The 17478-nt window shown below is 42.9% G+C and overlaps 1 protein-coding gene across 2 annotated transcripts in view; it reads right to left on the reverse strand.

Moving 5' to 3' along the window:
* The window catches only part of GRID2 (glutamate ionotropic receptor delta type subunit 2), a 997067-nt gene that overhangs the window by 171599 nt on the left and 807990 nt on the right, over positions 1 to 17478 (reverse strand). For both annotated transcript variants that reach the window (XM_048508854.1, XM_048508855.1), the window contains exon 11: positions 13641 to 13953. In XM_048508854.1, the coding sequence (XP_048364811.1) occupies positions 13641 to 13953 (313 nt within the window). The remainder of the gene's footprint in view (positions 1 to 13640; positions 13954 to 17478) is intronic.

Raw genomic sequence — 17478 nt, forward strand, 5'->3', positions numbered from 1 at the left:
TAATGAAAGAAGAAGAACAAGGTTGCAAAGGGCGGTAACACATTCTTGTAGTCTGACCCTATACTTAGGGTCAGAAGTACACAGAAGAAAATCCCAATGAGATCAACGGACGTTATTTACTCAGAAACAAATCCCCCTAGACACAGTGTATAACAGACTTCTCTCTGTGATACCCCTCTGAAGATGCCAGCCACAGATGCAGGCGAAACTTTAGGAACAAGATCCACCAGACCACGGCCACACAGCCCGGAAAACCCACAACAACCAAATCCCTCCCGTGTTCAGTGGGATTTACTTTTAAGGAAATTTGAACACAACTGCAGATTCAAGGTAAGACTGCCTGCATGGAAAGGTGAAAGTTGTCTTCTTGATAGCATCGGCCTCTATGAACAATTGTTGCAGGACATGGAATCCATTTTTGATAAAGAGGATGCAGCATTATTTTCTTTAAGGGTCTGAAATGACAGCCAATAGTTCAGGAAATACCAGAAATAGACCCTCAAGACCTTGACAGAAAATATTCTAACCAACCAAGGAAGCTCATTCCCTTGAATTTGTTACAGAAATTGCTTCCTTCAGTTTTGGGACAGTCTCTCCCCAGTATGACAACTGAAAGAGTAGTTTCAACTATAATATAAAATCTCATCAGCATATGCCTTTGATAGAACAATCTATGAATGCGAGATTCTCTCACTGAATGGCACAGGAATAGATGATGATGAGCCATTCATTGATGTACAGAATCTTATAGAGTAAAGAATGAAGTTGTAAATAAACAAACATCATCACAGTGTACTAGGACTGTCATTTATCCTTTAGAGAAGTTTGCTGCTAAACACTCCAAGGCCCTTCTTGTGAAGATGTAACAGAGGATGGCTCCCATTTAAAGCAATTTTGGTCACAGGGATTTTCTTCTGGAATATTACAAACCTACAGGAACGATTCACAGTTAATTAAGAATAAACGTCAATAAGAGGAGAACGTTGTTGCAGGATAATGGCTTCCTGCCGGCAGAGATATGCCAAGAGAAAGATAAGACAGAGTAATTTATTAAACAACTGTATACTCCAGGCACTGCATTTCTACTGATTATTGGACGCCTTGGGTGGCAGTATAAGAAACAAGACTGAACGGTGAATAGCTTCAAGGAGCGGGCTGGCCCTTACAGACTATCATATTGTGCTTATTTAAAGGAACTTTGAAAGACAGATAATAGCCGTCTGTGTTCCTTTACTTTACATTATAAAGACACAATTTGCGGGTTAGCGATTTCATCGGCAGCCATAATTTTCCAAATGTGACCAGTCATTCAAGAACCCAGTGGCTGTGCCACCCAAGTCACGTTGAGTTAATCATTGGATTATATGTTTCATACAAGCAGTCATCACTTCCCCAGGTGGCAGGCAGTTCCAGGATGAGCTGCCACATGATTTGCATTAGAGGAAAAAAGTACAGGAGATGTGCCTTTTTTGGGGTTCTATCTGTTTAATAAGATACGAAGAAGGTCTAATCTGTAAAGCAGCATCTGTGCTTTGGAATCTTCTGATACAATGGCTCCATTTTTTTTCTGAACTTGTTGCAAAATTCAAGCTTCACTCTTCTTTGCTGGCCAAATTGCCATTACCATTTTCTCTGTAGACCTCTGTGGAATGTTTGTGTGAGTGTATGCTGTCAAGTCACAGCTGACTTTTGGTGACCCGCATAGGGCTGTGGTGGCGAACCTTTGGCACTCCAGATGTTATGGACTACAATTCCCATCAGCCCCTGCCAGCATGGGCAATTGGCCAAGCTGGCAGGGGCTAATGGGAATTGTAGTCCATAACATCTGGAGTGCCAAAGGTTCGCCACCACTGCCATAGGGTTTTCTAGGCAAAAGACATTCAGAAGCGATCTGCCATTTCCAGCCTTTTCATTGGCTGAGAGAGTTCCAAGAGAACAGTGACTGGCCCAAGGTCACCCAGAAGGCTTCGTATGGAGGAGAGGGGAATAAAACCAGGTTCTCGAGATTAGAGTCTGTGGCACTTAAGGATGTGTGATCAAGTAACCACCAACTGTTTGTTGCTTTTGCCATCAAGTCACAGCTGACTTATGACAACTCCATAAGGTTTCCAAGGCAACAGACATTATAGTGCTCGTTTAAAAAATGAAACTCTCTTTCTAACCACTGGAAGCTACTGAGTAAGACATCTTCAGTTAGCTCTGGAACCATCTGCCATCAAGGCCCACTGGCAAGTTAGAGAAAAGATGGTAATCTCTTCACTAGACACACAACATAACAGTATTTCTCTGAAACACAGCTGTGGAGTTACGCCCTCCACTTTGGTTTACATTGCACTATGGGGAGTTTAGGAGCTGCACTGTTTCCAAGAAGTTTCTCTGTTGGTAAAAGTACAGGAAACTGGACAGCATTAAATTGCTCTTAAGCATCGTTCACCTCATAAGTCACTTTCACAACCTCGAAGTACTTAAGGTTTGGTTATGGAAATACTTCTAGCCAGAGAAGGACTGTGACACTTAGCAGGGGTCAGAGACATGAAGATGTCTAAGGCCAGATTGTATGACTTCCTGGAAATAATAGGAAGAGAAGAAGGACCCATGCAAGGGAGGTGGGCAAACACAAAAAACAAACTACCATAACAAAGGGAAAAGGTTTATTTTGACTGATCCCATGGTGATTTCCACACAGCAGAAATAAAATGGCTTGCGGATGTTTTAAAAACCATTTTGGAGAAGACATAGCTTTCTTCCCCAAAATGTCTTCAAAAAGTTTTATTTCTCTTAACCAGGGTTTTTCAAAAATAGCTAAACTAGTGATCTTTTCTCCCTAACCCGGGTTGAAGACAAAGGGAACAAAAGCAGGCAGGAAATGTTTTATTTCTCCCACCGTAACCTCTTTTATTTTTGCCACTCAGAGGCCTGCACACACATAATAATGCATTTTCAAACCATTTTCACAACTGTTTGAAGGGAATTTTGCTATTCCGCACAGCTTCAAAGAGCATTGAAAGAAGTTTGAAAGTGCATTATTCTGCATGTGCGGAAGGAGCCATAGATCCATTAAAAAGCTCTGGAATCAGGGATATAGAAGTACTCTGATGAGCACCAGGATGCAAGGCAAAGCACCACAAATGTCTACCATCCTTTCCCAACCACTCCTTGTTCCTGCCCTGTCCATTTAGCTCCTATTGTTATACAGCCATATTTCATAACACATTCTTCATAGTGTACAGAGAATATCTTATATGCTCTTGGTTTTGTGGCACCAGTATTTGGTGGAGGGGGGGGGGCAATCTCACGGCAAAAGAGCCCAAGAACATACTAGTGTAAGATCAGTCCTGTTGGCACCCTGTTGCCCAACGAGATGTTCCACTGGATATTGAAGAACAGATCAGGGGTTCAGTCACACTATAATTCAAAATGAATTGTTTTTATAGAAGCATCCTTTAAAGACATGAGTTATTATTTTCAGTACCTAAAGCCCAACAGGAATACATTCAGATATTACGAAGCTAAGCTCTAAGGTGACTGATATTTCCCCCCAGAATGTTTCGAAAATTTCTCTTTAGTCCTTGTGGCCATGCCATATTACCTACGGAAAATCAATACAATAATTAAATAGTCACGGGAATAGGGATGGGTGTTATACATTTTCATGCCCGGCTGAAATGCTCAAAGTTATGGGTTGATAAATAGCAGACTGCACCTGATTGGGTCCTAATTAGCTGTAAAATTAGACTGCCAAGGGCACTCGGAGGTCCACTCCTGGCTGTTGTGTAATGATACAGTACATTTAAACAAATGTTGAGCTTAAACACAAGCCTGATACCAATAGAGGTGAATAAGGTAGATTTGAAAGCACTTTCCCTTCTCTATATACATTATGGGTTGAATCCAGAATAAATATTCCACTAACCAAAGGGACAGTGCAATTTTCATCAAATCCCTCCTCCCGAAACAGATTTCTTCTTCTTCTCCCCCTCCTCTCCTAGCACACTTTTGAAAGCTCTCATGACCCTGAGGGACAAACTTCTTTTTGCAAGAGGGAGAATTGAGATGCATTTTCTTCAGGTGGATGGGGTTTCATTTTGTTTAAAAAAGGAAGAATTTAACAGAGTTATTGATATAAAAATATGTGAACGTTCAGCCTGGAAGAACAAGAAAGGCACAGAAGGCTTCGGAATCCTAAGGCCGCAATTCAGAAGATTCATTTACAGTGTCATCCAGTGTTGTACATTCAATTTGAATGCAACAAAAACTATGAGAGCCGAAGCTCAGTTGTTTACTAACCCTGGTGAATTGGGGAGGGCTGGGGGAGAAGCTGAAAGTAATTTCCAGTGACAGATTAACTGGCTACCGTGTTAAGTCTGGCTTCTATATTCATTCCTTGTCAGCTTTCCGCTTTGCAGAAAAGAAGTCTGTGGGCTTATTTAGTTTAGAATAGCAAATCTGTTTTGTGTTAATTGTGATTGACAGATCTTAACCAAGGCAGGATGGGACTTTTAAACATTGTCATGTTCACTTAAGAAACCTCTTATGGCTGGTGATTTAAAACATGACAATCATGTCATTCCTCTTATCAAACTATACAAGCACAGCTCTTTCTGCGTCCTGCTTTGAAAGGAACAAAGCTGCCGGATTCTTGTGATGTTGACACTTTAGTACTTCGTCTGCAGCCACCAAACGTGTCCTGGCTGTGTCTCCCTTATTTGTTATCGACGAAAGATTCACAGCTTCACAGCCTTAATGCCTTTTCCCTCCCAGCCTTGGCAAAGCACAAAGCAGAAAATAGCTCTTTGGAGTAAAAATATACATGTTGTGATTTACCAAACGGGGCACGCTATTTGGATTGGAACAGACAGGCGTGGTTTTCACCTGCTACTTTTTATATTCGGCTCAACCTTGGTCTGCTGATTACACAACAGCTGTTGAGTTTTGTGTGCGATGGGTTTCTGGAACAAACTTTGTAAGTCTTTAAGAGTGTCTGTGTCTGTGCATATTGGAGAAGGATGTTCACAGCCAACCGACATGCTTCTGTCAGATCAGAAGTGCGTGAGTGTGATAGGTATGGTGCAGAACCGAGCAAAGGAAATGGGACTTGTGTTCAGGAAGAGGATGGCTTGGAGGCAAAGTTTCTCACGGTCTGAAATGTATGCACAAGTTTCTGAGTTGCCCTTCCAACCCCAATGGGGCATTGAACACAATCAGGAAATAAAAACAGCTATATCGATGTCTAAAACAAACTATATGTGCTTTTTAAGTACCGTATATACTCGCGTATAAGTCGACCCGCGTATAAGTCGAGGCACCTACTTTTACCACAAAAAACCTGGGAAAACTTATTGACTCGCGTATAAGTCGAGGGTGGGAAATGCAGCAGCTGCTGGTAAATTTCAAAAATAAAAATAGATGCCAATAACATTACATCAATTGAGGCATCAGTGGGTTAAATGTTTTTGAATATTTATTTCAAAGAAAAACAGTAAACTGGCTCTGTAAGTGGAAAAGAGGATCAACAAGAACAATATGGTATCAACAATAACTTTAAAAGTACAAAAACTTTAGCTCAACCAGCAACCAAGCTAAAACACAAGAGTTAAAATCCTCCAAAACTGGATTCCTCATCATCATCTGTATGTCCAAATGTAACCCAACTTAGATTTTAAGAGGGATATTATCAGAAATGGAAAATCTACTATTAGCTTCCATTGTAAACAATGGGGGATGGGGCATCCCCTTTGGAGGTCAATAACTTTGGATCCCCTGACCCAAACTTCACCAAACCTGGCTGGTATCATAAAGAGACTCTACTGATGAGACCCGCCAGGTTTGGTGAAGTTTGGTTCAGAGGATCCAAAGTTATGGACCCTCAAAAGGGTAGCCCCAACTACTAATAGCTCCCATTGAAAACAATGGGGAATGGGGGCACCTCATTTGGGGGTCCATAACTTTGGACCCCCTGAACCAAACTTTACCAAACTTGGCTGGTATCATCAAGAGTGACTTCTGAGGGTACTCTGGAATTTTGGTGCCTCTAGCATAAAAACCGCGCCCCCTGCTGGCCAGCAAAGTAAAAACACACAAATTTTTTTAATGACCCGCATATAAGTCGAGGGGAGCTTTTTCAGCATTAAAAATGTGCTGAAAAATTCGACTTATACATGAGTATATATGGTAAAAGCAGTGAGGCAATGAGCCTTTCTTTATAGGGAAGAAGCTTTAGCCCTCTTGCATTCCATCACTTCCTGTTGGCCAGGGAAAACTTCGTGTCGATGATTCCTGCCCTGGATAAACTACTATTCTTTTTTTGCCTTTAGGAAATCTGTCAAAATGCTGCAAGTGTCAGCTGCGAGAAATTCATTCATTTATTTATTGGAAATATTTCTGTGCTGCTTCTCTAACTATACTCAAAGTAGTTTGCAATATGAAACCGTAAGAGAGGATTCTTCAGGTATTCTTCAGGTATTCCGGGCCGTACACTTTGAATGGCAGCCAGTGGAGCTTTGAAAACTCTCACCTGCTAGTAGTGTAGGTATGAAGCAGATGAATTTTCCAAACAGTCTTCACAGACAGCCCTGTATATAATGTGTTTCAGGGCGTTTCCCCACACCGGGATCCCCCCTATGCGGCATCCCTGGCGCGCGCCCGGGCATCCCCACGACCCCGTTTTCTCCAGCGCCAGGGATGCTGCGCACTGAGGGGGCACGACAGCGGCAGCGTCGGGGCGGCTGTGCTGACGCCGCCCCTGTCGTGCGGCGTGCCGGGGGACCCCGCGCTACTTGTGGAGAGTAGCGCGGGGCTTAAGGTAAGTGGGGAAAGGCCCTCAGTTGTATAATCTGCATATTATCAGAGCATGGATAACTCTTGCCATATTTGGTGAAAAAGCCACAGCTGGTCAAAGGGGTTACATGCTTTGGAGACGATGGACACCTCCAGCTCCAGCTCCAAAAATCACTTCAAAACTGTTCAATAGAAGTAGGAGAAGGAGGAGGAGGAGGAAGTGTTTGGATTTATACCTCACCTCTCCCTCCTGCAGGGAGACTCAAGATAGCTTACAAACTCCTTTCCCCTCCTCTTCCCACAACAGACATCTTGTGAAGTAGATGGGGCTGAAAGAATTTTGAGTGAACTGACTAGCCTAAGGTCTCTTAGCAGGAACTTAGGAGTGGGGAAACAAATCCAGTTCAAATAAGAGTCTGTCACTCAGGTGCAGGAGTGGGGAATCAAACCTGGTTCTCCAGATTAGAGTCCACCTGCTCTCAACCACTACACCACAGTGGCTCTCTTTTTCCTAAATGCAATTACAGATTGACATTTATTTAAAATTGGATGAATATGAGTAATATTGTGACTCAGAGAAATAGGCTTCCAAAACTGTGAGGTTTTTGGTGGTGGTGGAAAGTTCTTTCAAATCACAGCCAACTTATGAAGACCCTGCATGGTTCTCAGGGCAAGAGATGAACAGAAGTGGTTTGCCATTGCCTTTGTCGGCATAGCAACCCTGGCTTTTCTTGAGGGATTACCATCCTAGTACTAACCAGGGATGAGCTTCAAAGATCAGGCTAGCCTGAGCCCTCTAGGTAAGGGCAGAGATTTCTACCTTTCTCAATTAAGCTAAACCTTCTGTATTTTGGTCTTGTTCATTCTGGAAAGGCTTCTCTCATGATACTTTTGAAAAAGTTTTTCCCTGTACAAGATCTTCCTCCTGTCATGCGAAACTGAGGTTAAATGCCAAACAAATAACCAACACATTTCTGTCACTTTCCCTACCACTCTTCCTGAAGACAGCTTAAGGCAAATGACTCTGAAGTGCTAAAAAGATATAGTTAAGTGGCCCAAGTCTGTCCAATGGATCATCTGACATCTCTCGCTGCTTTTAAACAAACACCAAAGATGTGCATCTTTATTGTACAAAAGCAAACGTTATTGCTATTGGAAAAACTCTAATTTCAAGACTCCTCTGAGACATCTTTGGAATTAAATGCTCTCTTTCTGTTTTTAAAGCCTTGCTTCTGATTTTGTGAGTTTGAAGGTAAAAGGTACTGAGAGAATTAATTCTATTCCCTCTAAACTCATCTGGATGATTATTGCAGATTTGGAAGGTTGAGGAGGAGAGCCAACTTTAAACTTTAGCAGGCAACAATGTCAAGGTCCCGCTGCCTTGTTCAGTCATCTGCTGCCTCGCTCCCCCACTGCCTCATGCTCCCACCTGCCCCTCACTTTCTCACAGCCTCACTCCCCCACCTGCCACCTCGCTCTTCCACCTGCCACCTTGCTCTCACCTACTACCTAGTTCTCTCACCACTTCGCTCTCCTGCTGCCTTTCCCACCTGCCAACATGTTCTCTTGCCATCTTGCTCTCCCACCTGCTGCTTGGCTCTCCTGTCCATTTCTGCTTTGGAGAGGTAGGGGTGTGATTTTTTTTGGGGGGGGGGAAGCGTGATCTTAAGAACATAAGAACATAAGAACAAGCCAGCTGGATCAGACCAGAGTCCATCTAGTCCAGCTCTCTGCTACTCGCAGTGGCCCACCAGGTGCCTTTGGGAGCTCACATGCAGGATGTGAAAGCAATGGCCTTCTGCGGCTGCTGCTGCTCCCGAGCACCTGGACTGTTAAGGCATTTGCAATCTCAGATCAAGAATGGTAGCCATAGATCCACTTCTCCATAAATCTATCCAAGCCCCTTTTAAAGCTATCCAGGTTAGTGGCCATCACCACCTCCTGTGGCAGCATATTCCAAACACCAATCACACGTTGTGTGAAAAAGTGTTTCCTTTTATTAGTCCTAACTCTTTTCCCCCAGCATTTTCAATGTATGCCCCCTGGTTCTAGTATTGTAAGAAAGAGAGAAAAATTTCTGTCTGTCAACATTTTCTACCCCATGCATAATTTTATAGACTTCAATCATATCCCCCCTCAGATGTCTCCTCTCCAAACTAAGGAGTCCCAAACACTGCAGCCTCTCCTCATAAGGAAGGTGCTCCAGTCCCTCAATCATCCTCGTTGCCCTTCACTGCACTTTTTCTATCTCTTCAATATCCTTTTTGAGATTTGGCAACCAGAACTGAACACAGTACTCCAAGTGCGGTCGCACCACTGCTTTATATAAGGGCATGACAATCTTTGCAGTTTTATTATCAATTCCTTTCCTAATTATCCCCAGCATAGAGTTTGCCTTTTTCACAGCTGCCATGCATTGAGTTGACATTCCCATGGAACTATCAACTAAGATGCCCAAATCCCTTTCCTGGTCTGTGACTGATAGCACTGACCCCTGTAGCATGTATGTGAAGTTTGGATTTTTTTGCCCCTATGTGTATCACTTTACATTTGGCTACATTGAACTGCATTTGCCATTTCTTAGCCCACTCACCTAATTTATCAAGGTCTGCTTGGAGCTCTTCGCAATCCTTTGCAGTTCTCACCACCCTACATAATTTGGTATCATCTGCAAACTTGGCCACCACGCTACCCACCCCTACTTCCAGGTCATTTATGAATAGGTTAAAGAGCACTGGTCCCAAAATGGATCCTTGGGGGACACCACTCCCTACATCTCTCCATTGTGAGAATTTCCCATTTACACCCACTCTTTGCTTCCTGTTTCTCAACCAGTTTTTAATCCATAGGAGGACTTCCCCTCTTATTCCTTGATTGCTGTGTTTTCTCAATCTGGGGGGGGGGGAGCAGGGGGCCACTGTTTTAATATGTGTCCCAGATGCCATTTTCTGGCACTACACCAATGGTTAGAATCACGGGGGAAATAATGTAACCCTCCCCGCACAGACAGTGTTGCTTTCAATAAAGTTTATTGCAACAGTGGGGTTTGCAAAAGTATGAACTACTAGGCCTTTCCACAACACCTTCAGGATATAACAACTTACAGACAGAAAGGAAGGAAGCACAACGTGAGAAGCATTTCAAAAGCTCTGAACAGTAGAAACTAAAGACCTTTAGAGTTCAAATGGACTAAATACATTCTATGCCAGTACTTACATTTACAAAACTGCCCACTTCTGTCAGTCAGGTTGCCAGCTTCCCCCTGACCACCAGCAGGGGATGAGGGGTAGGGTTGCCAGAGCGAGAGTGGGAAGATTCTGGAGCAGGGGTCTGCAACGTGCGGCTCTCCAGTTGTTCACGAACTACAATTCCCATCAGCCCCTGTCAGCATGGCCAATTGGCCATGGTGGCAGGGGCTGATGGGAATTGTAGTCCATGAACATCTGGAGAGCCTCAGGTTGCAGACCCCTGTTCTGGAGATTTGGGGATGGAGTCTGGTGACGACAGGGACTTCACTGGAGTACAATGACATTCAGTTCACCTCCAAAGCATCTATTTTCTCCAGGAATACTGATTTCTGTAGTCTGGAGATGAGTTCTAGTTCTGGGAGATCCCCAGGTCTTGCCTGGAGGCTGAGATTTCTAGCTGTTGCCTCTCCAACAAATCCATGCTCCATAATGCGTTGTGGCAGTCATGTGAAAACAGAAGGCTAAAAGGGGGCATGTAGTTGTTTAGATGACAGATGCACATGAATTAGCCAGTGCAGCACATTTCTGATGCAGCAGCGACTGTACTGACCCATGAAAGATTTCATTAACAAATGCTACAAGCTATTATTCCAGTTAACTAGCTTGTTCCTAGAGGTCTGACTTCACTTGTTTTCAAAACTTGAATCCAGCTGCTGTTCTGTTCCTGGCTGTGGCGGTGCTCACCATCATTCTGCAGTCACGGATTTGAAAACAAACAGCACTAAGAGTCAGCTCCAGAGGTGAGCCCTCCATCTGCGGCTCATTACGACATGAAGCAAATAAGTATTGCTTTGAGGAGTTTGAGTTGGAATTATACTAAGAGGATTAATGATACTATGGAATTATGGCTTCTCTCTTACTACTCTGCTCAGCAAAGATGGAAGCCTTCCTCCTTCCTAAGCGGTTTTATTGATCCACTGAAGGAGCCATTTTGCTCAGATCAGCTAGACTCAAGTCCAGTAGCACCTTATACTCTGTCACACAAAAAGATGTCAGTGGACTGTGTATTCCTCTCTCACAGAACTCAACAAGCTGAACCTTCTTTGTTGAAGAATGCTCTGCCTGGGTCCTAGTGCCTACCTAGCCCTGCTCCCCCTATCCAGTTGATAGTTTGATGAGTCATTCAATGAATTATAAAAGTATAATGCACAAAATAATGGTTTTGACAAAGGCAGCATGTACAAATGAACAGTAATTCTCATATTTGTTTGGACGATATGCTACTGCAGAAGCATGCAATTTGTTCAACCACTGTAGCTCAACTAACCATATTAACATCTTCATCTGAGAGAAAGAATAGTGACCAACAATATTGATTGTGTATTAGCTTTCAACAGTCAAAGCTCTCTTCATCAGTTTCATATAGCAGCCAGAGTCAGTATTTCACCATAGATTCTCTGGTCTTATATTGTTTACCAATACTAGGCAAAAATTGTTTACTAGGCAAAACACAGCAGTATTATAAGACTACATCAATGGATCTTTAATATACAGTCATATAAACATGTAAACTCTAGACCATAATACAAGAACACAGTAGACCGCACTTGGAGTACTGTGTTCAGTTCTGGTCGCCACATCTCAAAAAGGATATTGAAGAGATAGAAAAAATGCAGAGAAGGACAATGAGGATGATTGAGGGACTGGAGTGCCTTCCTTATGAGGAGAGGCTGCAGCGTTTAGGACTCTTAGTTTGGAGAGGAGACGTCTGAGGGGGGATATGATTGAAGTCTATAAAATAGATAGAAAATGTTGACAGAGAAAATTTTTTCTCTCTTTTTCACAATACTAGAACCAGGGGGCATTCATTGAAAATGCTGGGGGGAAGAATTAGGACTAATAAAAGGAAACACTTCTTCACGCAACGTGTGATTGGTGTTTGGACTATGCTGCCACAGGAGGTGGTGATGGCCACTAACCTGGATAGCTTTGAAAGGGGCTTGGACAGATTGATGGAGGAGAAGTCGATTTATGGCTAACAATCTTGATCCTCTTTGATCTGAGATTGCAAATGCCTTAACAGACCAGGTGCTCGGGAGCAACAGCCGCAGAAGGCCATTGCTTTCACATCCTGCATGTGAGCTCCCAAAGGCACCTGGTGGGCCACTGTGAGTAGCAGAGAACTGGACTAGATGGACTCTGGTCTGATCCAGCTGGCTTGTTCTTATGTTCTTATGTCCTTAATCAATAATAAATCACAGTGCCAGACCTGGATAAATGCCTGACCTCGTCAGTGCTTTTGAGGCTCATGGTACTTAGCTCTTCCAAGTTTCTTTCAGTAAGGGAAATACTTTTAGTTTGTCCCAGACCTCAGAGAGGGACAAAGCCGCATTTAATCACCCCAGACTGCGGTCTGCTGTGCCTTCTCTAGGTTGCCACAAAAACAACATTATTGCCTGCATAGGATTTCTGCTATGTCTCTATGGTCTTTATCATAGAGCTTAGTGAAAATTTCTGTCAATTGAAACAGACAACACATCTTTCCCAATATGGCAACCCCCGGGAGATCATGGGGGTGGAATTTACTGAAACGGCATTATTTGCCAAAGGAACAATACTTCAGGCTGCATAACAGGAAGTGGTATCACCACATGGTGGGATACTCTAGGATTCACCCAATGCTCTAGATAAAACTATGGTTTTCAGGTAAATCCTAGAGTATCCATCAAAACAATGATGACACTGTCAGTTGCACAGCTGGAAGTGTCCTCACAGTGTAGAGGGATGTCATTTTGTTCCTTCCATTTTTCTCCTGCTGCCCAGATGAGTACTGATGAGTGAAGTGTAGCGCCCGTGGGGATTCTTCTGCCAGCACTGGGCAAATAGCACGCCTACTCCCCAGGCACTATTCTCAAAACCTGGCAGCATTTGTGAGGTAGTGCAAGCAACTGTAATTCCTCAGGGCCAATCAAAGTGTTACAATACCATCTGCAAACTTTATAAGACTGTTCTTCAGTTTGCATTAAACAAAAACAGCAACAGCAATTGGAAGAAGGAATGTCAGGGGACACAGCAGAAAAAACCGAGGACATGGTGTAATTTAGTAAACATGAAAGGTGTGATTTCAAAATTAAGACAAAAGTTTTCATTCCATGGCTCAGGAAATGATAGATGGGATGGAGTCATGATATGTTTGTCTAGTAGACTGTTTTGCACGTTTGTTACTGGGCTCAAAACTAGGATGTTCAGGTCACCTGGCCTGAAGTCTGACACTTCCAATCTTCTCTTCCATTCTGCTTTCTAGTCCTTTTGCCTCTTTCTCTGTTTCTTGCCAACATACATTTTCCTTAATTGCCCCATATTATTGGATTGCACTCCATCCATATCGTCCATCATCACTTTCAAGAAGCGTTTAAGGATTCATCCCTCTACTCTGCTGTTCTCACATAATTTGCTTCTTCTGTTCCTTTCTTTCTGATCCACTTTCCTTGTGAGTCATCTCCCTTCTCGGACTAGGATTGCAGCATTTTGTTTCCATAAGGCTACTTTTGTTTAGGTGCTTCCCAGTGCATACACAAACGTACACACAAAGATACACATACACTCAAAGCGTGCATTCTACTACTACCCATTCTACCACTACCCAGGGTTTTGCTGGGAAATTTCTTTTCTCACCTTGCTGCACGAAGGATCCATACACAAACCACATGGAGTTGTAGAGAGTTGTTGACGTCATTGATCCCATTTGCAGACGTGGTGGATTAAGCCAGTTCAGGAGGTACACCAATAGTCCGACCAAAAGCACGGTTCCTGCTATACACGCCCAGAGGGAGAGGTCAAATGGTGCTAAGCAAGCAAACATATCCATTGTCTTTTCAGCCTTCCGGAACAGCACACCCACAGAGTAATCCATATAACGGGTGGTAAAATCAACTACATTTTCTCGGTCTGGAGTGATGGTTAATGCAGAAATGCCTATATCGGCTCTCTAAAGGGAAAAAAGAGAGAGAGAGAGAATAAAATTAATTTTTCTGAGTGACAGAAAAATATCACTTGATATGTGATTTATAGTGTTTGAACCTCGGAAAAAATAAGTTGCCAACAAAGATCCATCAATTTTAGAAAGACTGGTGCATAGTAACTTAAAAAGCAATTCTGCTATGAGAAACAGGAAAATAGATATCTACATTCTGACCATCATTGGGGTCAGCTTGCTAAATTTGAGAATTTTATTTCTAACATTTTTTCAGATGGTGAAAAAGGGGAGAGCCTTTCAGATATAGGCATAGCCTACCTCTGACAAAAATACCTGGTTTATCACTGATGCTGTACAAAGGCATTGTCGGTAATCATTTTGTTAGAGCTGTTGTTATCCAGCTATTTTACTTGATGAGTCGCCTGTCATTTGATTAACCAAAATTTCATGTTAACGTACAAAAGCTACCACTAGTGGCTAGATGAAACACCAACTTTTTTAAAAAAGTCACTGTTATCATAACACACTCCAAAATAAGAAGAGTTTGGATTTATACCCCACCTTTCTTGCCTGTAAGGAGACTCAAAGTGGCTTACAAGCTCCTTTCCCTTCCTCTCCCCACAACAGACACCTTGTGAGGTAGGTGGGGTTGAAAGAGTCCTGAGAGAACTGTGACTAGCTCAAGGTCACCCAGCAGGAATGTAGGAGCGCGGAAACACATCTGGTTCACCAGATAGGCCTCCCCCACTCAGGTGGAGGAGTGGGGAATCAAACCCAGTTCTCCAGATTATAGTCCACCTGCTCTTAACCACTACATCATGCTGGCTAGAGGATCTCAGCTATCCCTATCATTTAATATTGACCCCACTGAATAATTAAGGGCACAACCCTCCCAAGGTACTTGCAGATCACACTGATATGGGGAGATCTTTGTTGCTGGTCTCCTGTTTCAGCAGAATTTCAGTGTAATCAAATGCCAGAAATGTGTCTGTGAAGTACCAGTCATGTCCAGATTTCAAAAACGGCCACACCTTTGCTCTGTTTCTCAAGCGAGATATAACCTTTTGAACGTCAACTTCAAATGGCCTTGCATAGGTAACTGGGTTCAGGATTTTGACCTTAAATCATCAAGCGCTTTATCAGCTGACCTTTGATTTAGGCTTATTCAGCCCCCCAAAAAAACAAAAGAAAGAAAAGTATTCTGTGCTTGCTGGTCTTTAAAAAACCCTTTGATGTAGGCATTCTGAAAAACAATAAGGGCTGTCGATGTGAGGGCTCACAAGAAAATTTGGTTGATATGATCTGGAAAGGCCCCATTATTGAGTCCATTTAGAAAGATGTCATTGACAGAATTAATTTAGCCTTGCCCTTAAAGCTAGAACTCTCTTCTAACCACCTCATTCTGGGTTATGTCCCTCCAATCTGGAAACTCCAAAAACCTGTCATGCTTTCAACTGTCAGAGCACCTCTTGCAGCAAAGTGTATTATTTTACAGTTCTGGAAATCATGTTCTGCAACCCATAACATAAAATTGGGTTGAAGACCTTTTAGATCTTTCCGTTAAAGACTGAATCGTGCACTCCAGGAGAGATAAATCAGAGAAATGTAATGCAATTTGGCAATCTTTTCTACAGTTGTTCTCTAATTGAGTGTTACTCTTTGGCTGGAGTCTCACCCATGTATTCCATTATGTTAAAAATATCTTTCTTTCCCCAAATTGGATTGGATTCCACTAGAAAACACTGACTGAGGAAAGAATATTGTGTGTATTTGGCAAGGGAGAAGGGGAATTGATAAATGAAGAGATGGCAAAACCGTACTGCTTCTTCATAGTATTGATATTTTTATTCATATTGTATGACATTCAACAACAAAAAGGTGCTTAACTATGGCTGGAGCACAGCCTAATTTTATTGATTTATCCTTTACTGACTGAGGCAAAGTTTGCAAGCCATTTGACAGTTCAGTGCAAGCTATCAAGACAGTGGTCGTTTCCCCGTTTACCATGACCACCCTTTGCTGTGCGCTACTCTCAGCGCGCGTCATTACTGGAGTGCTCCCGGGCTTCCCCACGACCCTGTGCTCTGCCTCTAGCCATGCTCTGCACAGGGTCATCAAAAGGCGCCGTTTTGAGGAGTGCCAGGAATGACGTGCGCTGAGGTGGCGCGAGAGCGGCAGCGTCGGGGTGGCTGCGTTGTCGCCGCCCCTGTAGTGGGGAGTGCCGGGGAACCCGCGCTACTTGGTGACAGTAGCGCACAGCAGATGGTAAGTGGAAAAATGACCAGTGTCCAGTATATGCATATGAACCATCAAGTCTCTTATGGCAACCCTTGCAAGAGGTTTCAAGGCAAGTGAGAGGCAGAGGTGGACTGCCCTTGCCTTCTTCTGCAGTGTCTTCCTTGGGGGTTTCCTTTCCAAGTACCAATCCTGCTTAGCTTCTCAGATCTGATGAAACTGGGCTATATTGTGCCTCCTTCCCTCCCAACTAATAGTTATGAAAGCATTAAAAAAAACAGCTGTGGAGGCAAAGAATCAGTTTGACCTGTAGAAAACATCAGGTTCAATCCCTGGCATCTCCTCTGAGGCCCACATCCAAACTCAGCAGACAATGCTCACCTTGACAGGCCAGGACTCTGACTCCCTGTAAGGCAATTCCATTTGTTCATTTAAAACTAGATCAGTAACGAAAAAGAACTCTGCATTCATCACCACAGCTCCAGTGCCTGCACATCTGTCTTACTTGGAAGAATCACAACTCCTACCTGAAGTGAATGAACGCCTAGAACTCTGAACACAAGGTGATGGCAAAAGAGCAAATCTATTCGATTGGTTTTTATTTGTACTATGGATATTGAGGCTGCAAAGTAATTTCAAAATAATGAATCCCTTCCCTTGCTGGCAGATGTTTAATGGCACCTGAAAATGAAGCTGATGTACCATATGGCTACCTGTCCCATCCACATCAACCGCACAGACTTTGTTCCTTCAAGATCCATTTAAGATATGAAGAAGACTATTAATATCCCTTCATCCGGCCCGCTTATGGCTCAGCACGTCTCCAGGGACAGCAGTCACAACTTCAGTAGGCGTTACTTTAACTTTCTTTTTACAAGTGCAATTATAATTTCAGCATAAAACCCCAAAGACAGTCACGTTAACGCTTTTTAAAAAAGGATATTTAAATAACGAATAAGTGACTGTCCTGTTTTTTTTTTTAAAAAAAGCTATAGAAAGGAATATTTAAATACATAAAGCCCCAACTCGTTTGAAATAATGAGCTTTGTCAGTAATTAAAGCTGTGTGAGGTACTTTATGAGAAGCTGAAGGGGTTGTGCACAAAGTGTGGGAGAATGTGTGAGCTTTAGAATGCTCAGTGTACTGAACGGTTTCCTTGGGATTTCCTTTCATCTCTTCCTAATGAAGCTGATGTCTTCTCACCAACCTAGAAAGGATGATGTCTGATGTGGCACAGAATAATGGGAAGATTTTTTTTTAAAAAAGAGATGCCTCCTTGGCTTTGATTCAGGGCTCACTTAT

This window comes from Sphaerodactylus townsendi, linkage group LG10 (genome assembly GCF_021028975.2).
Source record: "Sphaerodactylus townsendi isolate TG3544 linkage group LG10, MPM_Stown_v2.3, whole genome shotgun sequence".
Taxonomy (NCBI): Eukaryota; Metazoa; Chordata; class Lepidosauria; order Squamata; family Sphaerodactylidae; genus Sphaerodactylus; species Sphaerodactylus townsendi.